The 25,502-nt window shown below is 36.9% G+C and overlaps 1 protein-coding gene across 9 annotated transcripts in view; it reads left to right on the top strand.

Annotated features, from left to right (window-relative positions):
• NCKAP5 (NCK associated protein 5) overlaps positions 1-25,502 on the top strand; it is a 638,109-nt gene that overhangs the window by 558,986 nt on the left and 53,621 nt on the right. For 7 of the 9 annotated variants that reach the window (XM_058194176.1, XM_058194167.1, XM_058194203.1 and 4 more), the window contains 4 exons: positions 9,418-9,735; positions 12,777-12,916; positions 15,671-15,803; positions 20,535-20,594. In XM_058194176.1, the coding sequence (XP_058050159.1) occupies positions 9,418-9,735; positions 12,777-12,916; positions 15,671-15,803; positions 20,535-20,594 (651 nt within the window). The remainder of the gene's footprint in view (positions 1-9,417; positions 9,736-12,776; positions 12,917-15,670; positions 15,804-20,534; positions 20,595-25,502) is intronic. The other 2 variants (XM_058194193.1, XM_058194185.1) reach the window with 1 other exon arrangement.

Genomic DNA, 25,502 nt, shown 5'->3' on the forward strand with positions numbered 1-25,502 from the left:
ATGATAATATTTAGTTTTAATTGGGTTTTTAATGCTTATTTATTATATTGTTTTTTAATATGCCTGTGAACTGCCCTGAGTCCTACGGGAGATGGTGCGGTATAAAAGTATGATTAATAAATAAATAAATAAATAAATAAGAAGATGAACCACTGAATTTAAGAAACCAAACAATAATCTACAATAAGATGATATTGAAGTGACTAAAGTATGAGCATTTAGGGTTGATGGTAGACATTGGATCTACAAAGAAAGAATGAACTAATTGTCATGCTGCCTGACACAACTGTAAGCCAGAGGTTTGGATTCTGATATTTTCCACTGCCTTTTCTTTGTTTGGCACTCCATATTGGTGAGGTGGACCTTTTCAGCACCTCAGTTCATCTTCACGGTTGCAGCAAATGAATACGGATATTAATTTCCCCCTTTTTTCATATGGAGACAGATCCTGAAAAAAATGTTTTAAGACAGGGAGACATAAGTACAAGAAAACGAATAAATAGTCCAAACTTGGCCCCTTGAAGAGTGGTGGACTTCAACTCCCAGAATTCCCCAGCCAGCAATTTGCTCATATTTATGGCTGGGGAATTCTGGGAGTTAAAGTCTACCACTCTTCAAGAGGCCATATTTGGACACCCCCGGCATAGATCTTTAGAAAGATCTTAACTCTGAATGTATTGATGTGCTCTTCATTGACTAATGTTCTCTAATGTAAACTTTGGCTAAAAGACTCTAGGGAGACATGGGATGAACCTCTCTGCTGTAATATCCACGTGAACAATGTGAACGTTACTGAGCTTTCAGCATGAGTAAATAATAAATCACACCACAACACAGGGAGCACTTATGATCTTGGAAATATGTATGTAGTCTTCCCATGAAAGTTAACATTCAGTAAAGTCACTTTTTGGGTAGGGAAGGCTGTTGTACAAGGTTTTCCAAATGGCTGATAAGCAAAACTGTAACTTTTAAAGCTTGTCCAGTTCATAAGTAGGAACTTTGTTCTCTTGCAAATGTTTTTGTTTCTGTGGTTTCTAATATATCTGGCAGTACATTCCAAGAAGTGATTAGTTGGCTGGTATTACATTTCAGTAGCTGAATAAGGAAAAGGAAGTTAAGGATCATATGAAAAGGAACTTTGTTTGGACCAACAGATAAACGGATATTACCTTATATGTTTTAAATTGGAAAGAAATAGGTTTTGCAGATTTGGTTAGATCTACCTAAATTGACAACAAAAGGGTATAATGTTTAACTTGGCTTTCAAGAAGTCTGTGGATTCATAGCTGTTACATAAATCTAAATATGGTCTGATTGATTCAGTCAGTCACCTGATCCTATAGTCTGCTATAGTTCACGCAGTCCTTCACTTAAAACTATTTGTTTAGTGACTATTAGAAGTTACAACAGCACTGGAAAAAAAATGACTTATGTCTGTTTTTCACATTATGACCGTTGCAGCATCCCCATGGTCACGTGATCAGTTTGAATGCTTGACAATTGATTCATATTTATGACAATTGCAGTGTCCCAGGTTCATGCGATCACCTTTTGTGACCTTCTGACAAGGAAAGTCAACGGAAGGCACATTCCCTTAACACCATGTTACTAACTTAATAATTGTGATGATTCACTTAACAACCATGGCAGGAAATGTCATAAAATGAGTCAAAGGTCACTTAACAAATGTCTTAAATGTTAGCCATGGAAACTTTAGGCTCAATTATGGTCGCAAGTTGAGCGCCACCTGTATTCACCCTAGCCATCTTCAGGATAATGTTGTGGTGGAGTCAAAAAGCAGGCAGCTGTTCCGTCTGCTAAAAATGCTGCAGTTGTAAGTGTAGTGTGCTTCCAACTCAGTATTAGAATTTGAGGCCCCAATGCATGGCAAGGCCTTAGGTGCAACCCTGTCGGTTGACAATACAATTTTGCTTCATGCATGCTGGTTTGAATGCATGAAGTTTCTATTCTTTCTATTTCTGTTCTAGTCTCTTTTGTATCTATTCTTCAGTGTATGCCACGGCTTTGAGACTAGTTTTTACTAACTAATCTCAAAAAATAAGCTTTTGCAAACAAGTTTATTTCTTTTCAGTTTCATGCACTAGTTGGCCATTCAGAGCAGAACAATGAAAACCTGATGCATTCAACTTTAGCTAATGTAGTTAAACACAGGCCAACATATGTAGTCCACTTTAAAACTGATTTGGAAGCCAAAATCTTAATTTCAGGGAGTGGCATTGTTGTTTGTTTGTTTTTTGTTTGTTTTGCTTGTTTTAACATTTCCAAGAATGGAAAGGACAGGCAAATAAAGAGAGCTGTTCTGCCATCTGTAGTTTGAGGTCTACTTGCCAATTGCAAATGCATTTTAAAGAAAAGAACTATTCACATTGGAGCGTTTATGAAAAATTAGGCTAATATTTGGAAATGGTAATGTTTCAGAATTAATAGGCATCCGTGGATGAATCTGTTTCCTTCCAAGAAAATCAGCCATTTAATTTAGTGCAAGTTGTAGGTAGGCCCATTTCTCACATTTAATTTCTAGCAGGGGAATCCTTTGCCCCTGCTATGTATGTTTGAACTACATGGTTTGGTCAATATATTGGATGTAAATGTAATGATTTCTCAGAATAAATGTCAGTGGTGTTCAAATAGTATTTGAGCTGGGGGACTTGCTAGCAGTCCGCTAAGATTCACAATATAGTAAAAAGGAAAATAAAATTTGAAAGAGCTGGGCTTACTGTGACAAAATTAAATAACAAATTGGAAATATTATGAAAACATCAATAGAAGGAAACATAAAATTGAAAAGGAAATGATTTGTTAGATTGTATTGAGTAGCGCCAGTCAATACAAGACTGTGCACTACAGTCTAGGTTGAATTATTTTATTTGATCTAATTTAAGGATGTGCAAAAGATTTTGTACGTGAAGTATTCAGCAGAGAGAGCACCTGTTTTCCACATATTATTCAGATGATTTGATGCATGAAACTAAACCGGACTGTTATAGTTTATGTATATAGGCTGAAACAGGGCAATGGGTAGAAGGAAAGGAAGGGCTGAGAACAAAACACGAACATAAGTGACACAACAATCCTTCCTTCCTTCCTTCCTTCCTTCCTTCCTTCCTTCCTTCCTTCCTTCCTTCCTTCCTTCCTTTTGTAGCTCCCAGTGCTAAATACTCCAGCATCCCATCCACTCCCAATCTTTTGGGTGTCTTTGTTTTCTTCCTCCTCTTCTATCCTTCACTTCTACTACCAACGTGCCACATGATTATAACCCAATAGACAATGCTACCATAGACATGCACCTTGAAATCTTCTGCATTGCACAGGAGATGCACCCAGTCAGACAGACTACTAATGGAAGGTATTGCCTTAATGATCTGGCAGTCAAGAATTTTTTTCTGTTGTCTCCAAGGGAAAACAAATAAAACAAATGGGAAAAAGAAATGTGCATAGAATCACCACAGATTGTGATTTTCCAGTGCACTGCTTGGATAATCCATGAGAATCACCACAGATTGTGATTCTATGCACAAAACGCACATGAGGAGTTTTGCCTCTCCCATCTCAAATGTAAAAAAGCATTCCAAAATCCACTTACAACATAATTGGAATCATGAACTATCCAACGCAGTGATGCTTGAAATTTGAATAAACTCAGAGCCCCTATCCAACACATAGTAGATCTCCAAACATCTCCTGCTAGGTGGTTCTTCTTCTTCTTCTTCTTCTTCTTCTTCTTCTTCTTCTTCTTCTTCTTCTTCTTCTTCTTCTTCTTCTTCTTCTTCTTCTTCTTCTTCTTCTTCTTCATCTTCATCTCCTCCTCCTCCTCCTCCTCCTCCTCCTCCTCCTCCTCCTCCTCCTCCTCCTCATCCTCCTCCTCCTCCTTCCTCTTCTCCTTCTACCACTTTGGGTGTCTGTTCTGGTTCTGGTTCTCACTCTTCTGGCAGCCTCAATCATTGTTAATTGATGTTGTGGTAGTGTGTCTTTGATGTTGTCTCTCCATCTTCTTCTGGGTCTTCCTCATGTTCTTTGACTTTCTCTTCTTTTTGTATATGCCTTATATGGTATGGAAGCTCAAGACATCCTCTTCAGGTGAGCAAATCACTTTATTTGCAGTTTTTGTATGTAGATTAGGCTAGTTATTACTCCCTACAGCAATAGAAGTACCACATGCTATTCCGTAGTTTTACAAAGGAATCAATTCCCCCGAAAGGAAGCCCTTGACATGTTGGCAGGAGGAGAGAAGGCAAGGAAGACACTAGGATGGCTACTGGGACCTCAGATAAACTGCTGAGGGGGGAGGGGGGAACACACACCAACCATGCTCTTTTCAGTCAGCTAAGTTTTGTTTTAACTAAAACCTGGAACAACCTAAATTTCTTGGTTTGGCTTCTGCCGAGTTATGGCTAATCTCAAAAAGTTCAGTACAGCTTCTAGAACCCTTCCAGGTTTCTTGCTGATTTGATATAAAACCATTTCCCCTCCGATGTCAGATACATCCTCAGTACAATTTAAACATACCCAAACCCTGGACTTTCTAAATTTCCTCTCAGGCTGACAGTAGAAGTGGGCTTCCCTTCAGCTTTATATAGCTTGTTGTGAGAAGATGTGATCAGACTTTTAGTTTTTTGTTTTCTCTCTCTCAGTTTTAAGCTAATGCTTCTGCGGTTGTCAGGCGAAAGTGTGTAGAGATACCAATGAACCCTTTTAGTGTAATCTCTTTTGTAATATTTTGCAAATTACTCTGTCTAGATGGAAGGAGGTTTGCATTGAATGTCACATGGAACATCTATAAAATAAGCACAAGATTTTTTTCTCTCATCTCTCCAGAAACCTGCAAATAACAGGAAGCACAATAGCTTCCATTTTACACTTTTAAGAAGAAAATACGATTCAAGACCAGAGGATATTTTCTTCTTGTTTTGTTCGTTTTTTTTCCAAGAAGAAAGGAAAGCTTAGTGCTCATTGCTGCGAGGGTGAACTTGTTACACTTGCAGGGATTTTCAACAGATACATTTCTTTAATTTTCTGGCTTGATTAGTGATTCTAAAATTACTGGACTGAGATTGAGATACCTTCTTCTGTCTCACTAATAGAAGAACTAGGAACTAATCATTGACTCCAAGAAACTAGAGCAGAAGGGAAGAAAAAATATATATTTTCCTCCCATATTTTATTCTGTCATAAAATATAGAGAGGAATTTGAGAGATAATAATGAATTCTGATCACTGAAACAATAGCATAATGGGAATTTATTCAGAATAGCTTGTTGTTCTAACTCTTCAGATCAGAATCAAGTAATATAAACTAAGGAATCATGTGGAAATTCAGATGATGATCTTCATAATAATCCTACAGAAGCAGCATTCGAAGAGCTAGTTAGCCCCTCAGAAAGCAGTTTAAACAATATGATGGTTGGAGAAGCTACTTTAGTCCAATCAAGGCTAGGGCTATTTGGAATTTTTAACACCCACAAGTCATTGGCTGAGATAATTAAGCTCCTTTTCCCATTTGCAAGCCAGAGTGAACCTCAGCCCCTTTTCCCAGTCAAGTATATCAGTGAAGAAGCTCCCAGAAGGCCATGAAGCATTGGGTCTTCCCACAAACATTGAGGTAGGGTGAGACTGGTGACCAGTAGATAATGGGGAATGGTCTTTTGGAGGTGCCATGAGATCTAGTTTCTATTAATATTACTGTTTGCTTTTACACTTCATTTTTTACATTTTGAACTGTCCAGGGTTACAACATATAAAAAGGGCAGCCTTTTAACTCTTTTAAGTAAGTAAATAGGGTTATTGTGAGTTAAATCAAGAGGCTAGTCTCAAAGTTGAAGGAAGGAAGGAAGGAAGGAAGGAAGGAAGGAAGGAAGGAAGGAAGGAAATGCTCTTTCTTGTTTTCTGAACACAAAGAGAAATTAAATGGTGATACCCAAACAAACTCTTGCAATATAGGTTGGAGGCCTCAGACGTTTATTTGCAGCTGGATCCAATTCATGTTTATTTGAAAATTTGCTGTAGTAACTTCCAGATATCCAGGATTTTGAGAATAGCATTTCAGTCTTAGAGCCTCTTTGAAATGAGCCTTGTTGCCACTTCGCCAATGCTGTGGAATTTATAATTCAAAATACTTTCTGTAATCATGGTAACTTGTTTGTAAATGATATTGGCATTAATGGGACTCATTTTCTTTTCATTTCATATAAACTGTAAAATATAATAAGAGATAACTGCCTATAGTTGTACTGAGGAGTATTGAAGAGGGGTATTTTGGAGCTAATGGAATCAGTAAAATGAAAAATGTAATATCAAAGAACTGATTCGTTATAAGAAACTGAGAGAAGAAATATTAAAGAATCTTTTTTTTATCAAATTAGGGGATCTTTCTTGTCTACAGAACAAATTATTAAAATGGGTCAAAATGGTTGCAGAAATATTTATCTATTTGGTGAATATTGCTCTTTCCTCTCCAGAGCAAAGTATCTTTTTGAATCATAGATCCAAAGTTCCCACCTTTCATAAATCCTGTAAAAGTGAGTAGTTGAAATAGTACAATGATGGTAAACATTATATATGGCTTTTGCCCATTACAAATATATGGAGAGAGGAGGGGGCAAGGAAGAGCAATACAATTAAATTGATTCATTAAATCTGGCACAAGAAGCAAAAAAACCCAATCCTTTAGCTTCTCTCTCCTTACTTAGAAATACAACTTGGAAGATTGTAAAGCTAATTAGTCAAGGATAGTATTGCTAACAATAATACTAGTAGTAATATTCACTGCCTTTGGAAATAAAATATAAACTTATTCCTGAAAAATATTCCTTATTTGTGCTTTCAAAGAAACTCGTTTGGTGCTTGTAGTGTTGCACTTGGATATTCATCCACCATTTTACACTGTTGAACCTGGCTTAAAATATTCAGCAATTGTTTTACACACTTTGAACTTTAGATAGGGGCTGTCCATGGTTCTGAAATAGTGGTGGTTAATTACCATATATGAGTGATAGGCCAGTACTTTCCTAATCTTACCATTGTTCATTTTTACTCAAACAAATTCCATCTATTTCTATGTGCAAACAGTGTTTAAAATGCATGGATACTCTTTTTATTTCTTTATATCTGTTTCTAGAATGACATATATTAGATGGCCTGAAATAGGTCTCCATTTGGTTTAAAATGTATTTTAAGATGCAATCTTTCACTTCATGAAGTCTCCTAAACCAATTTTACAATTTTGTGAGTAATTTACTGAGCCTAAAATAATTGGGATGCTTTGATTTTTATTTTGTAAGAAGAGTACAATCTTTGCTCAAATCTCAAATACCCCAGATTGATGTATTTCCAGATAGCTACTGGACTGGTTAAAAATAACATTATATGATAGCATTTTGAATTTCTTCTCTAAAAATAAGAGCCTAATCCTGTCCTATTTAGACTAAAGCCATTCTAGGCATATGTGAAGTTATAACTGTATAGCAAATGCTATTATGAAAGTCCCTTAGGAAAAATAAAAGATAATACCTCTAACAAAAGCTTCATTTTACTTGCTTTGTGATTCTTTGAGGACCATATACTATAATATTCCCCACCAACTCATATTGTATTTTCATTGCTTATTTTTATTGTTTCATTGCTTTATTGATATTATGTTTACATTTCTATCATTTTTTTCCCCATTTACTGTTGTAAGCTGCCCAGAATAGCCTCATGGCAAGATTGGGAAGCAAATAAATTTGATAAATAAAATAAAAAAGTAAAATAATATTTCAGAGTATATTGAAATGTACTGGATCTGTATTACTCATATAGACCAAAGCTGGCTATGCAACAGTTCTCACTAATTTGTACTCCATGCCTTACTTCAATTTTTAATGTAGATGGGAGTAAAGTAGAACATCTAGTTTGCATATCCTCTGTACTCATTTTTTCCCCAAGAATGCCTCTACTTGAACTTGGATTAGTGGTATTATTAGGTAATGGACAGATCTGGTAGCTACAGAACAGACATTTTGTTTTGCTTTGTACTTAGCTTTGTTGTACTATCAGACTATTTGAGTAGGTTGGCTACTAGGATTGTCAAAAAGAAAAGTCTTTGTAGTTCAGTGGAGGCTGTGGGATGATACAGGGTGACTCAGAGTTTGGGCCAGCTCTGTTCTTGGCTACCATGACCCTGACCCAAATCTTTAAGGGCATGATATATACCTTTAGATATAGTTTTTATGAGCTGACATTGTAAGATATTGCTATCTTACAATGTTATACGTAGATCATTTTCTGATTCCTTTTTTGCTTGCTTATCCAATTTTGGAATAAATCAGTATGCTCTCTCTGAGGGATGCTGTTAGAAGTCTTCTCACAATGCTTGCAAGCTATGAGGGAGCTGATGACTCACATTCAACTCTTTCAAGATTGAACTGTTGCGAGTTCAGTCATTTGGCCCTGAAGAATCTTTATTTTTAGTGTTGGATGAGGTAGCGCTTCCTTATTCAGGACTGGTGCACAATCTGGGGTTTTTTCCAGGATGCACAACACCTGTTTAAAAAGCAGGTGGCAGCTGTTTCTAGGAAGGCTTTCACTCGTATTTACCTTGTGTGTCAGTTATGTCCATTCTTGAATCGAGAGGCTATCCAGACAATCATTCATGCCTTAGACACTTCTATATGGATGATTGCAATTGTAGAGGGACCTGCTCTTGAAAATCACTTGGAAGCTTCATCTGGTTCAAAATGCAGTGGCATGGACAATCATAGGCTCACCTTTGCTTAACTATGTAATACTTTGTGAGCTGCTCTAGTTGTCAGTAACTTACAGATGCAATTCAAGGTGTAGGCCATGGACTAGGGCCTGACTATCTGAGGGACTGTTTATCTCCAGCAGTTTCTGCTTGTACTATTAGATCAGCCAGTCCTCTGGAACTGCCTTTCTCCAGTAATTCCCCATGGCTTCTCCCCTGCTTACATTTAAAAGTTTGTCAAAGATTTGGCTAATATATATATATTAACCGTCCAGGTAATATATATATTAACCTGGACGGTTCTCCTTCCCAAACCTCTTTTTTATTTTCTGCTTTATTTATTTATTTTATTTTCTGCTTTATTTATTTTTATTATTTTTATTATTTTATTATTATTTATTATTTTAATTGTTTAAACCCTCCTAAGGGTCTTATGGATTCAGGCAGCTTTATAAATCTTGTAAGTAAAAAATAAATAAAAAGATCAATACTGTTTGCTTTGACTTGCAGTGATTTTTCTCAGTTTTAAAGGCCTTGTCTCATTTTAAAAGCTAGAGATGTATGTACAAAACCTGTGAGCCGTAGCCCTTTCCTTTACACCGAAGCCCTTTCTTCAAGGTGCCCTCTCTTATGCTTTGTCTTTTCCATTGAAAGTAGCCTGTCTTTTTACCTTTTAGAATCCTGCTGCCAAATGAGGACATTGGACAGTGGAATAGGAACCTTTCCACTTCCAGACTCAGGAAACCGTTCAACGGGCCGACATGTTTCTAAACAAGGACTGGATTTAGAAAATGAAGATTTCACGTCAGCCGAGCAACCTTTTCCTCAGGCTCCATCTGAGAAAGCCCAAACCCTAGAACGAGAAGTGCCTTCAACAACTAATAAAAGCCCGGGATCTGTTGAGAGTGTAATTTCTCATTCGGCATCTGATCCTGTGATGGCTGATAGAGGCGTGCAGGCTTTGCAGAGTCATCTTCCGAAAGCAGCTTCTTCAGGTAAAATGACAACTTCTGGTTTTTGCAAATGAGATGCTTTGTGTCCATCTGTCAGTTTTTGTTAGCAGAGGCCTCCTAGCAGATAACATTGCATAAAAATGTGTGAAAAATGCAGCTGAATAGACTCCTCACATTACTGAAGGTGTTTTACAAGCCGGGGATTCCAGTGAAATGGAGATGTTGTGATGCTGAATGCTAATCTATTGTCTTATAAAGAAGACATAGCACGTGTTACGGGTTCTTTTTTAAACTGTATCCAGTTAGCCTGACCCAGAGAGACACAAACATACCCAGCCCTGAACAGGTGGTTTCTTTCTATCTCTCTATAAGGGTTGGGGGGGGATGTTCTATTTTCTAAAATCAAGCACATAATTATATGATATGTATAATAATTATATGATAATTATGTGACAATTACTATATTTGACAATGTTCATATTATAATCTATATTATTACTATTCAATATACGATACACTGTGCTCCATATTATGGCTAATATGCTTCAACATTTATGTCTTAAATCTGTTTTGTCTTAAATTCCCCCTTCCTCTCTGAGATTTCTTCTTTCTTTCTCTGTTAATGGCCACCATGTAGAGTTCTTGCAACTTTTTTTTTTATGGTTGTGCTTTATTAGCTTAACTTCTTTTCCTCTCTTTTGGAGCATCCACTCCTGCTGAAGGAAAACCACCTTCATTCATTTGGCTGCTGTACTCTGCTGGTGGCTGCAGAGCTCCAAAGCACACACCTCCTACCACACTTGCAGCTTTAATGGCAATTCTGCTAGGCTGGTGCTGGGGAAAGGGCCCAAATAGGAGAAAAAGAAGGGAGCAGAGGTGCCTGCAATTTTGTTCCAGCAGCTTACTCTTTCACATTGTGTCTTTAAATACCTTGTGGCTAATGTCAAAGCTAAGTCAGGGCAAGTTTAAGCTGTAGCCAAAAGCAAATTGAAGATTTTCCGGAGTTGGGAGAGCTTTTACTTTTAAAATGTTTATGAGTGTATGTGCATGTAATATGGGTCTTAGTCCAGGTGGATTTATTATTAATGCCAATGCAAGTTCTTGAAAGTACCCTGTTGATGATTCTTGTTATATAAAGCATACATCTACATCTAGAAATAGCTTAACCATTTATTCAGAATCTCAAAAGGTGCTTTTCAAAAGGCTTTCTTGGGTTTTTTTTTCCCCCCCTTGAAAACGTTTCGCTTTTCATCCAAGAAGCTTCTTCAATTCAAGTTGAACGAAGGAAACGTTTTCAAAGGGGGAAAACCTTAAGAAAGTCCAGTTGCCTTTTGAAAAGCACCTTTGGGACAACTATGACCTGGATGACTGAGAATCTCCATAGACATTTTACTGAGAAGTATAAAAGGCTGCCCTTTTCAAGTTCATCAGAGGTACGTGGACCTCATGTGCTAAATGTTATTTTTTAAAAGTATTTGAATCATGATCCCATGTACTTCATAAAAGAAAAAGAAATGTTTAAAACAGAAGAGTATGTTAACATGTTCAGACTGCACAATTATTTGGCAAAGCTGACCTTTTATCCGACTGCCACGTTCAAATGAGAATTAGAAATCTACTGCAAGACTCCCAAATAATGTTTTGCTAATGTGTCAATATTTAAATTGAACAGATGAGTAAATAAGCTGCATTAAAGATTCCTGGAAGTTTATGAGACACCTTCTAATTAAACATGCTGGAATTTAATTGATTTAGTAATATTCCTAATACAGGTTTGTACTGCTTATAACAGAATGCAAATACATGCTGTATGCTTCATTGAAAACTCCCCTCGTTTCAGATTATAGTTTAAAAAAAGGTATTTTAAGTTAAACTGTTTTTTTAAAAAGTGCATTGTTAATTAATAGCACAACTAAAGGAGATTTAGAACAGAAATCTTAGTTATAGATTATATGCTACATGCTTGAATAGCCACATGTGTGACCTCAGTTCAGCAGCGTGCTATAGAAAAGACTCCATGATTAAACACTGTCATTATAACAAATTGAATAGAAACTGCAAGCACTGAATTGCTTCATAAGAAGTCAGTAGCAGTAAGATTGTCCTGATCTTAATGCTAATATTCACTGCACCAGCCTTCTAAGGTCTGTTTCTTAATTAAATTGTCTTAAAGATACTTAAAAAAAAAAAAAAGCCTGGTATGCTGCAGATTGGGAGGGCAATATTCTCACTTTCAAATGTTATCTTCTTACCAATCTCTCTTTTCCATCCCATATGCATGCATACACTGAATCTTACAAAGCACTGTGATTTACGTGTGCTCTTGTTCTACAAGTTGTTCAATTGAAAAAGAGTAAATTATTTGGCTAAGAACACTTGTGGTGAGAGAATTTTTTTCTACTGCTTCGTTCTTTTGCTCTCAGTCGGAAAATCTACATCTGTTGGTTCCTTTCCTCAAACTTTCCATTAAAAAAAAAAAGGTCACAACGACCCATAGATTGTTGTGATTTCAGTGCCAATTAATTTTATTTTATTGTATTTTATTTATAATTGGAGGTTATAGGTGTGCTTCTTGCACATCCCTAACAATAAGGATGGCTGAGAATTATGCCATTTTTATATTGTAAGAAATATGATCCATGATAGCAATTTATATTTATAAATATAAAATTTATATGTAGAATTTATATCAGGTTAACATTGTCTACTTTCTTCTTCCTCCATTTTGTAGAAATGGAGCTATCAAGCCCTTAGCAGCAGCTTACAATGAAGAAGCGAGATTCCCACACAGTCTTCTTTACTCAAATTTATTGAAAGGGAAGAGATTTCGTTTATAAAAAAATGTTGACAATTTGTTGCATTTACTTTAACATCCAGTTTATTGGTAAATGTCTTCTGGCAGACGTGGCTGCATGTTTTCCTGATAAAGAAGTTGCAGATGTTCTGCATTTGTAACATTCTGCAAGCTGCTGTCCTCTCTTTTTCCCATGACCATAGTTTCATCAGTCAATTCATGAATGAATCTGATCCTTACATGGAAACAGAATCCAAGACACCATGTTCCATTTCTTTTTGTTGTCCAGGAGTAACAAGTCCTGTGGAAAAAAACAGTCAAGAATTGAGTTGTTTGGCTTCAACATCATTAGATGATTCAGAGAAAGAAAAATGTAGCAACGTAAAAATGTTTCCAGAGTGGAGCAGCAAGAATGTTATCAAAGCCAAGGTATAAACGTAAAAGATTTTGAAAGTATTTGGTTTATTTCTCAAAATTTATTTATTTCTCACATTTCTATTCTATCCATCCCCTAAGTGATTATCTGCTATCTCATTTCATTCTCACAAACTCTGTGATGTCAGTTATATTGGGAATTTTAGTATTAGAGTTGGTGGATTGATGGATTGTGTTCTGAATGTCCCAAGTTCAGCCTTGGCTTCTCCATGCTATATTGGGGAAAAAATCTTGCCTAAAATCCCAGACAACTATTGCCATTTGGTATAGAGCAGTAGGCAAGACAGACTTAATGTCAAACTTGGTATGAACCAGATTGTTACGATTCACTAATTCACATGACAAACCCAACACCCAATAAGGGTCATGGCAAGGAAATACCTTACTTCTCTTTTTAGACCAAATCCACTAGTCTCTCATCATTTCCATAGAAGATGTGAGCTGTTTAACAAAGAGAAGAGTGGTAAAATAACATTATTGCTGAATATTTTGTGTAGCAGAAGGTGTACCAAAATAAACTTATATTCAACTGAAGTTCTGTTCAGTAATATATCATGCATATTCATTAGCATTAATACGCTATATGTACTTTCCCCTTTCATTTACAATATTTACAAATAATTTGTATTATTGGTTGCACAGTTAATTTACAGGGGAATAATTTGTGACATGATGTCAAGTAATCTATCAATTTAAGACATCAATCCTTTGTTATCCCCAAACACTATACAGTAGAGATTCATTTTCTCTTTTTGTAGGCGCTGATTGCTATAGTTTCATACTATCTCTTTTTAAAAAGTGATCATATTCTGCCTCTTACTATGTTCCAGGAAACTGAGGTCAATTGCAAGAGAATTTGAAGGCCAAAGTTTAATATGAAAAATACATAAAATATTTCGTGCTGTTGTTATTTTCTTTACTGCAAGTGTTAGCAGCCTTGAATTTGATAAAAGAGGCAGTGAAGATAGGAATGTTTAAATTTTTTGCTATAATTTTTTTCCCCGAATCAAAGTTGCCTTCATCCAAAGCTGCTTTCCTTTTTTGAAATGCAAAGGATATATGAAGCAGTTATATTTTCTTCTCCGAGAGAAAAATACCTGGGTTGATTTCTCTTAGAAACCTGGACTGTGTGAAAGAGTAAAAGAAAAGCCCATTGCTTTTCTGTGATCAAATTCAGAATTTCCTTTGGAAAAAAAGAGAAGAAACTCACCAAGAAGATACTACATGTCTACCCTGCATCATATTTTTTTTAAAAAAAAGCTATACTGAAAAACTACAATCATACAATTATTTGCATTGTGCCAAATAAAGAATTAGAATAAATCTATAGTTCTTTAAAATAATAGTCTGAATCCTTTCCTTTAGAATAGCAAGGTGAAGTCAGGGTGGTGGAGTGATTAAGGTATTGGATTTGAGTGGGAAGACCTAAGTTTTATTAGATTTTTATCTCGCCTATTTTTATAACTCAAGGCGATGAATGCATTTAATATTCCTTCCTCCTTTTATTTTCCCCATAACAACAACCCTGTGAGATGGGTGGGCTGAGAGTGATTGGCCAAAGTCATTCAGCCAGCTTTCATGCCTAAACCAGAATTAGAATTCTGGCTTAGGTTTCTAAGCCAGCACTTAACCACTATAACTTCAACCACTTTCAGCCACAGAAGCCCTCTAGATGTCTTTGAGCCAGTCACTGCTGTCTCAGCTCCATCAACCTCAACAGGCGATAGTTATGAGAAAAACTCAGTATAGCACTATGTTTAGATATAAGCACAAACCAAATAAAAACAATAATGCTTACAGAAGATTGTACCTCTGGGGAATGGTATTAATTCAGATTCCCGACTGCAATACAGTACACATTGTTTCATAGGAAGACACTGCAGAATTGGATTCCTGCGCTGGATAGGGACTGTATTAGATCAGGGTCCCAACCCATAGGCCACAACCCACTAGTGAGCCTCAGCCTGTTCAGAACCGAGCCACGCAAACAATGGGTGAGCACATGCATGTGCAAATGGAGCTGTTTGCAACTTGCACGCATGCCTACCACTCAAACATAATCATCCCCTCTCCCCACCCCAACCCCAAATGGGCCGTCAACCTGAAAAGGTTGGGGACCACTGTACTAGAGGATCCCTCCAACTTTATGTTTCTTTAATTTATTTATGTATTTATTGAATTTATTTGTCACCTATCTCGTAACGAAATGACTCTGTGTGGCTCACAGCACTAAAAATTATAACCCTAAGAAAAAATATCTCTAAAACAATAAAAATATAAATGCCAACCAATAAAATTATAATATAGGAAACATCCAAAATATTCCCAAAGTATTCCTCACTCAGGAGTAATGTTTGCTTCCATTTCTGTCAGTTCAGGGATTTGATAGGATGACTATTTCATACCCCAGAGAAAAAACAGGCAAATGACCCACTCTGAATTCCTGGGTTGCCACTAATTCTTCATGGATCCTTTTTACTCAAATGCTTTGTTGTAACATTAAAGCAAGGTGGATTCTGTAGCTAGATTGTGCACAAACTGGTTTTAATATTTAGGTTGTGCGGGCAGAAAGTTCAGGGATTGTGACATTTAATGGCGTAATCGGTAGCAAATGGCAGCAGCTAAATAAATTGTTTGGGCTGAAAAAGATAAAAAGGGACTCACCTTATTTGCCTGCACTCCAGAACCACTGCTTTTGGTGAAATGTTTTCTGTTTTGAGTCAAGGAATTATATGTTGTTTTGTACAGGACAGGGCACTGAGAGTATGCACTTACTCTGCTAGCAGTAGCAGTGATACCGAAATGGAGCTAGAACATGAAACAAATGATTTTGGAACTGGAGGGGAAATGTTGGTTGATTTAATGAAGAACAACAAACAAGGTACTGTACCATTTGTGCACGGAAATGTATTAATCCCATTTCTGTTGTGACAGATGAATTTTAGCCATCACTTCTAAAATCTCATTTGCCATTACTCTTTATTGTATCATTTTTTACCTTTTGCAGCATGATTGTGACTGGATGTCAAGCCCTAACACTTTTAGTTATAAATCCCCTATGGCATAAGTAAAACAATAATCTTGGGTTATTGCTTCAATAGTGTATTATACAACACAGAGACATACACATAAGTCCCATACTTAAACGGTTTAAAAGAAGCCAATGAGCCGTGAACTCTGTTCCTATTCTATAGTTAAAGTCATATCTATTTATTTATTTATTTTTGGAAATAGACATACTGAACTTTCATCACGGGCATCAGTGTGGCAGATGACATCTGCCTTAGCAGCCACAAGGCTATTAATACATGTTGTGTGAATGTGTGTAAAAAAAGAGCAGCTATACTATGTAGATACACTCTTAAGCATCATTTTTATTTCGCAGAATATAGTGAATCCTTTTTTAAAATCCAGAGTTATTCTGAGAATAAAATGATGGGTGCTTGGATCTTAGGGCTAAGTGTTCAGAAAAAAATAAATAAAGCACAAATAGTAGACAGCATCCTTGATATCTGGAAGGTTAATAGGGAGAAACTCACAGTCACAGCAACCAAAAAGCTGGTTTGAAAGTACACCACTCTGGAATTCTAAACGTGACTACCCAAAAACTGGGGACCCTATTAAATCTCTTCATCAGTTGCTTCTGCTGGCTTGAACTATTAGGAAATCACCAGTTTGATTAACCTCTGATCTATAAATAAAAGTAGCAACACTATTTCACTGGAGAGCTGGTGTTCATATTGACCACCTCTAGTTAATCAAGCACAAAATGTGCAAATAAGAGGGCAAGCAAAGTACATTGGAACATGTCTGCTAGCAAGAAATAATATTCATGTAACTGTTACAGTCACATGTATAAGGGCTGTAAGAGATAAGATTTATTTATTTATAAATGTTATCAGAGCACAACAAACAGCTCTAGGCAGCTGATAGTGTTTAAGTATTAAAAGCAGAATGTATTTTAAAAAAATAATAAAACTGAAAAATCATAACATTCTATAAATGGCATCATGTGAAACTATTAATGGCAGTTTCCATTAATTGCAAAACAAAGAATATGTTTGCATATATGTCCTAGGACAGCAGAGATCATAGGACATTTTTTACACACTTTTCATAACACAGCACTGTTTATCGCTTTTAGTGATTCCAAAATCAGCTCCATATTCTTTCCCTGGGCAGATGGTTGGTTCTTTTTAAAATCTGTGCAATTGCTATTATGTTCAGAATCTTTTTGACCACCACAAATATGTATAGTACGTAAACCAGACTGTAGCAAATGGATCTGACCCAAAGAAAATTTCTTTAAAACAGAAGAAAATTGAGGGAATAATTATTTTATGTTAACAGTTAAATAGAATGTTTTTTGCAGTAACTTAATTAAGATTCCTTAAACGTTTCTCAAATCAATATTCTTATATAGAAGTTTTTCATTAAAAAAATAACAACATATTTGCAGCAATATATAAGCAGACATCTTTATGTTTAGAATATTGCTGATTACCAGTTGTAGAACTAAATGTGTGACTGTATTCTGTGCTTCTTAAATCAGATGGTTTACTTTTGCCCTAGTTGTGTAACTGCCCTGCACAGTATTATACTACATACTGAAATCCAATATGTGCTTTCTACAACAAAATGCTACTATCGGTACCTCTTTCTCCATAATACCTTGTTTACTTCAAGATGGATGCTAACATTGTAAAAATAATTGTACCTGCTACATTTGATGTTCACTGTTTTGAGCTTTTCAACCCTTATTTTATAAGAACTCAAAGAGGCAATTATTGTTCAACAAACCTGATCAAATGGTTTCCATAAGGACATGAAAAATTGAAATTAATTAAATAACATCCTTTTCCTAGCTGGTTGCTCAGTACCATCACCCCCATATTTAAGATACGATAGTCGAGATGGTCCCATCTCATTCTTAGTTTGGATAGTCCCTTTCAGAATTATCAGAGGAAGACAAAGATGAGATAGCTATATAACCATATTAAATATTTTTCATTCAATTTTCATCCAGTCTGCACTCATCCTATTGTGCTGAACTTCCCAGGGTTTCCTTGCTTCCTCCTCCTGCAGGACACAGCAAAGAGTATTTTCCCTGAGGATGGGAGTAATGAATATTTGTTGTGCTTATTGCCAAAATAGGGAGTGGGGGTGGGGGGGGGAATAGAGATAGCTAGAGATGCTCCTCATGGATTTTTCAGGGCTCCAGCTGAACATTCAAAGCAGTGTCAGGGTAAAAGAAAAACAGTGCCAATGCCTAATTCAAGTGCTATCTCATGACAAATCTTCTACTCCATTCTGTGGGATATAACTTACTGTAAAATAGATTTAGTAATCAATCGTGTGGAAGGACGGACTGCCTGAAGAGATGAAAAGCCCCTCTGCTCCTTCCTCCCTCCCCCTCCCAATGTGTCCTTTCCCCATTGTCAGGACAACCCGGCTGCCAATCAAACGGGGAAGAGGCAGGAGAAAGGAGGAAGAAAAGATGGCTGCCTGGGAGTTTTTCCACCAGAGGCCTCGTAAAGAAGAAGCTGAATCAACAGAGCCAAAGCCCAGGAATCAATTAAACACTAACTAAGATAACAGGCCTGATGAGAAAGAGGCAGCAGCTGAGGAAACTGGAGAGGGAGGGAGGGAGGGAAGGATGGAAAGGGGGGGAGAAAGAGAGAGAGAGAGGGAGAGAGAGAGAGAGAAAGGAAGAAAGGAAGGAGAGAGAGAGAGGCATTTCTGTCCTTCTCTCAGAGCTGGTGTGAAAGAAAAGTTACTCTTGCTGTTTCCCTCAGAAAGGGCTAAGATTTGGAAGGAGAGAAGAATCAAGAAGCCCAGCACGGGCACAGAAAAAGTAAAGACTGTGACAGCACAGAACTAGAAAGCAGCAACTACAAACGATAAAAGACAAATTGAACCCTTGAAGCTTTCCTTTTGTGAAATACAAGTCTTTCCCCGACTCACTGAATGGAAGATGCAAAAATCCGATCAATCGTCCAGAATCGTGCTTTGTGTCTGTTTGAGTCCAGGCCAGTCTGGTTATTAGTAGTTCAAAAAAATGAACCTGCTTCAGATAGATGTGCTATTTGTCACATTTTCAGCATAACCCTTGCGCAAAGACTACTAATGTGCATGAACAACCCTTGCCACAGATTTCATGCAAGAGGCCAAAAATAATGAACAGAAACACAGAAGAATGGCAGCTGCTTATTAGTGGAGCTCTGTAAACAATCAAGGTAATTAGGTAACAGAAAATCAGAGGATACATTGGGACAAGAATGGCATAAGCATCCCCCCCTACTAGCTAATATAAGAATCTTCCTGCGGGCTTCTAGTTTATTTATTTATTTATTTATTTATTTATTTATTTATTTATTTATTTATTTATTTATTTATTTTGTCACAACAATATATGTAGGAATCATACAAAAGATTATATAGTATATAAACATATATGGATAAATATAAGGAGGTATAAGCATATATATAGAAAGAAGAAAAGAAAAACAATAGGACAGGAACAGTAGGCACGTTTGTGCGCTTATGCACGCCCCTTCTGGTCCTCTTAGGAATGGGGTGAGGTCAATAGTAGAAAGTTTTTGGATAAAGCTTTTAGGATTATGGGAAGAGACCACAGAGTCAGGTAAAGTGTTCCAAGCACTGATGATTCTGTTACGGAAGTCATATTTTCTGCAATCTAGATTAAAGCGGTTGACATTAAGTTTAAATCTATTAGTTGCTCTAATAGTTCTTCAAAGTCCTTGCAAATGACAATAGTACTTGACTCTACATATTGGAAAGACACAAGCTGCACCTTCCTGGCATCCTTCTGTTTTATTTCATCAACTAGAATGAAAGGAAATAGGCTTCTGGCTTTTCTGCTTCCTCTTTTTTTTTTCCTGGCTAAGCTGTTCAGTTCTGCATTTACGAGCAGAATAAAATAAACTAGAAAAAAAAAGGAAACAGCCCCAAAGCATTAAAAAAACAACCCTTATTTGATGGCTAACATTAAAATGATGAGCAGCGATGGTGGTTATTGTGTGCCATCAGATAAGGAGGGTTGGCTGGCAGAGGCCAGAAGGAAAGCTTTTTCTGCCATGGCACCTGCCCTTTGGAACATGATCCCCCAAAGATTAAATTGACCCCATTTCTGTTTTGCCATCTGTAAGGCCTTAAACTGATCTGAACTGCCTGAACTAACCCCAGATATATTAATGGTGGTCTTTTTTATGATTTCCAGCTACTATATGTTTTATTTTTTGTATTATATATTTATTTAAGAGCTGCAGTGGTTGGAATGCAGTACTGCAGGCTATTTTGGCTGCCTGCTGGCTGCCTGCAATTTGGCAGTTCGAATCTCACCAGGCTCAAGGTTGACTCAGCCTTTCATTCTTCTGAGATCAGTAAAATGAGGACCCAAATTGTTGGGGGCAATAGGCTGACTCTGTAAACTGCTTGAGAGGTCTGTAAAGCACTGTGAAGTGGTATATAAGTCTAAGTGCTATTGATATTGCTATTTATTTGCCATTGTAAGTGGCAATGGCAAATAAGTGAGATGAGTTGGCCACATAATTCAATAAAATAAATAAGGCACCCACTTTTCTCATTACAGATACTCTTCTACTTACAATTAGAATTGAGCCTAAAATTCCTGTTGCTAAACCAGACAAAAGTGAGTTTTGCTCCATTTTACGACCTTTTTGCCACATTTATTAAGTGAATCGCTGCAGTTGTTAAGGTAGTAACACGGTTGTTAAGTGAATCTGCCTTTCCCATTGACTTTGCTTGTCAGAAGATCATAAAAGGGGATCACATGATCCTGGGACACTGCAACCATCATAAATATGAGTCAGTTGCCAAGCATCTGAATTTTGATCAGGTGACTATGCAATGCTCATAAGTAGAAAAAATGGTCATAAGTCACTTTTTAAAGTGCTGTTGCAACTTTGAATGGTCACTAAACGAACTATTGTAAGTTGAGGACTACCTTTATATAGTGGCCAAAGTAGATTGCAAAGGGTTTTCTAGCTCTGAGGGTTTTCCGGCTTTGTATGCTTGAGTATGACAACTGAAACCAGTACGTGGAGCTTTTATTAACTAGACCTTCTAATGTTGAAGTAGATCTTTGAGTTAAGCGAGGCTTTTATGGCTGCTCCACCTTCCACATCATTCATTCATTCATCGGCATCCTTCAGTCTCAAAAGACTATGGTATTGTGCTCTGGAAAGAGGTCCTAAAACATCATCTAGTGTGACTAAAAAGGCCAATTCAAGAGTAGCAATCCCTTCCACTGAGGGCAGATTCATTCTGTCCCCTGTCTAGCCCCCAGATTTTGCTGGTTCTGGGACTGCCTCTTTGCCTCAGCCTGCCGACCAAGTGTCTCTTCGAATTGGAGAAGGCCATGCTGCGTCTTTAGCCTCCAAGCTGAATGATCACAGGTCAAGGTTTCCCAGTTGTTAATGTTCATTCCCAAAGCCTTTAAATCCCTCTTGCAGATATCCTTATATCGCAGCTGCGGTCTCCCTCTGAGGCGCTTTTCCCTGCACTAATTCTCCATACAGGAGATCTTTCGGAATCCAACCATCAGCCATTCTCATGACATGCCCAAGCCAGCGTAGACGTCGCTGTTTCAGTAGTGTATACATGCTAGAAATTCCAGCACGTTTCAAGATTGCGCTATTTGGCACTTTGTCATGTCAGGTGATGCCAAGACAGTGCATATGAAAGGTGTTCAACTTTCTCTCCTGTCGTATGTAAAGGGTCCAAGACTCACTGCAGTACAAGAGTGTGCTCAGGCCACAGGCTCTTTAGACCTGGATATTTGAATGTTCCGTCAGCTTCTTATTAAACCATACTCTCTTTGTAAGTCTGGAAAATGTGATGGCCACTTTACCAATACATTTATTCAGCTCAGTATCTAAAGAGAGAGTGTCGGAGATAGTTGAGCCGAGGTACACGAAGCCATGGACAACCTCCAGTTCTTGTGCAGAGATTGTAATATAGGGAGGTGAATCCATGTCCTGACCCATGACTATCATACACTTCATTAATAACCAGCATAATTCTTTTATCAGAAACAACAATTTTGAGAAGGCATAATGTATTAACAGGCTGTACTGCAGGTAGTTCTTGATATCTATGGAGGTTCTCAGTCATCCAGGTCATGGTTGTCCCAAAGATGCTTTTTGAAGAGGCAACTGGACTTTCTGGTTTTTCTTTGAAGATGTTTTGCTTCTCAACTAAGAAGCTTCTTCAGCTCAGAGCTGAAGAAGCTTCTTAGATGAAAAGTGGAACATCTTCAAAGAAAAGCCAGAAAGTCCAGTTACCTCTTCAAAAAGCATTTTTGGGACAAGGTAATCCTTGACTTATGACCACAATTGGGACCAGAATTTCTGTTGCTAAGCAAAATAGCAAATCACTGCAGTTTTTAAACACATCATGTGGTTGTTAAGCAAATTTGGTTTCCCCCCTTGATTTTGCTTGTTGGAAGTTGGCTGGCAAAGTCACAAAAGGTGATCACATGACCACGGGATCAAATGATCTCCGAAGTACCTAAACTAATCAAGAAGAGAAGCAACTTAGAACTAAGGAGAAATTTCCTGACAGTTAGACTAATTAATCAGTGAAACAACTTGCCTCCAGAAGTTGTGAATGCTCCAACACTGGAAGTTTTTAAGAAGAAGTTGTTTCAGACAAATGGTATAGAGTTGGACTAGAAGACCTGAAAGGTCCCTTCCAACTCTGTTATTCTATTCTAGGATCATGGGATGCTGTAACTGTCATAAATACATGCTGGCTTAGGTTCCAAGCACCCAAATTTTGATCACACAACAAAGGGGATGCTGCAGTAGTGGGTTCCTCTTACGCTACTGGTTTGGAATGCGCAGAGCTTCTGAGATGACGTCTCGGCAGGTGGGTGGAGTCTTCCGTCGCCGCCACTACTAGTTCACCCAAACTGGGGCGAACCGGTAGAAATCCACCACTGCAATGCTGCTACAGTTATAAGGGTGGGGACCAATCATAAGTCACTTTTTCCAGTGCCACTAAACGAATGCTTGTAAATTGATGACTAACTGCACGTTTAATGAAAAAAGTTCTGAAATCCAAGATTATCTTTTCAATCTGGAAAAAGATGCATTAGAACTAAGGCAAATCACATTTATTGTCAAAAACCTGGCTTGAAAAAGAAAAGAAAGAAAAGAAAAAGAAAGAAAAAACTTACTGACTCCTTTAAAAGTCTAACTTCCACAGTGAATATGGTTAAAGTCTAAGTAACTGAACATTCTTTGGAGAAAATGTTAAATATTGTTCAATTCCAGCTTTCATTTCTGACAGCTGAAATTGAACATTAATATTTTTCAATAATTGAAGAATTTAAAAAGAATGAATGTGTAAGAAAGGTACATTACTTCACAGAAGTTGTAAAATCCATTGCAGACATAAAAATGTACAATTTTATCAACTTTTCCATCCCTCACTTAAGCATATAAAATTATCATAATGCAAATTGTCAGAAACTGGAAGTTAGACATTTGCTGTATATAAGGCAGATAGATAAACCACTCTGATTAAGATGCACACTTAAATTATACTGATGTTCAAAATTCACCATTAAAGTAATATTAGGAATTTCATTTCAAGCATGAAAATTACCTACTAGTAACAGAAGCATTTATGTGTCAGGGTTTTTTTTAGTTTCAAGCTTTAATTACTTGATTTATGATGTTACTTACTTCTTAACTCTTTTGGCCATGATGGTATCATGGGAGATGATACAGTCTTTGCTGCTGATATTTCCAGTTTCCAAGATTTTTTTATCATGTGACAATATATACAGACAATATGTTTAGTATGTGCAGGCATGTTTTAAATTTGTGCTTAGCTGTGTAAGAAGAAGATAGTGTGAGCAAGTTCATTATGAGGAGACCCATACCAGTCTTGGACTTTTATCCGCACCATATAGCCACTATCAAGGGGGAGTGGGTGGGAGTTGTGTGAATAATTAACTTTTAAACAGTTCTGATAAGCAGTTGAATGGAATTTCCATTAAAAATGGCAGAAAGATTCCTAGTATGAAAATTATATTCTCCATATCGCTCTCTCTCTCTCTCTCTCTCTCTGTGTGTGTGTGTGTGTGTGTGTGTGTGTGTATGTGTGTGTGTGTGTGTGTGTGTGTGTATGTGTGTGTGCGCGCGCGTGCGTCTTTCTCTTCTTTTTCCTTAAATGCTTTTATCTCTTCTTAACTTCAGGGATATGTGTAGTGTACTTTCCTTTTCTGCATGCATCATTAGTTTTTATAGATGTCCAGATTGAAAAAATCTCATGCAGGCTGTAGGGAAGGATGAAATAAAGTTTTAAGCACTTTCTTTCCTCATAATAATTTATAATGGCTAGGAAAAGTTTTGTGAACACTGAACCGAGCTGGTATTCTAAAACTCACCCTGTATTTGTGCATGTTTCCATGTATTTTAAACAAGAGAAAATCTTGTATCTGACATACTTTGCTGTAATCCGTAGAATGATATGCTATGCCATTAAAAAGTAGAAACAGCACGCATCATAATATTTGAAGCTAATATTAACATCTATAATCTCTTCCCATATGTAAAACAGGTTTTAGAATCTATGATTCGTATCACAAATTCTGTCCTGGGCATTGAATACAGAGGTTCTGAACCCCCAAGCTAAAATTATCCAATCCTTCAATTAATTAGACAAAATATTCACTACAGTTACTATCTGAAAAATTGACCTCCTAGAAGTAACTTGATCAAGGCGGGGGAGAGGAGGGAGAGAGGATATTCCTCAGGTCATATTAAGGCGTATGTGCACATACGTTTATTCATTTCTATTTCACCTTTCATGTGATTCCCACCTCTCCTGTTTCATCTGCTAAGAAGAGTTCCCTAGACTAAAAGATGTTGCTCTCGGGAGATTTTCAGCTCAGCATATGATTTAAACTTGGACTATCTTGATCTTGTTTGGATCTCTAAAGGACATGATTCTTGTTTGTAGCTGACTCAGATTTGCAGCTTTTGTTGTTCCTTAATGAGCTACATAAAGAAATGGGAGTTCAGAGTTGTAAAAGAAAAAATAAAACAGTGTTATACAATATGTTACAAAGGGTAAATGGCTTGACTCAAGAGATTACCTTCCCTTTAATATCACTATTAAATTGTTTAGAAAACACATATAATTATATTTCCTGGTCTGGTCTAGTAGCGTACCTGACGTTATCCAAGCATGGCAAATTAGAATAGAATAGAATAGAATTGAATTGAATTGAATTGAATTGAATTTATTTATTATTTATTTATTTATTTATTTATTCATATTTATATACCGCCCTATCTCCCTAAGGACTCAGGGCGGTTCACAGGCAAAATAAAAATACATATAGGATACAAAATAAAACATCAGATTAAAAAACTTATTCAACATAGCCCAATAGTTAAAATTAACAATATACACAATAAAACCCAGTTAAAACCCATATAAATTTAAAACCTAGTCCAGTCCTGCGCAGATGAATAAATATGTTTTAAGCTCGCGGCGGAAGGTTCGGAGGTCCGGAAGTTGA

Source organism: Ahaetulla prasina, chromosome 1 (genome assembly GCF_028640845.1).
Source record: "Ahaetulla prasina isolate Xishuangbanna chromosome 1, ASM2864084v1, whole genome shotgun sequence".
NCBI lineage: Eukaryota > Metazoa > Chordata > Lepidosauria > Squamata > Colubridae > Ahaetulla > Ahaetulla prasina.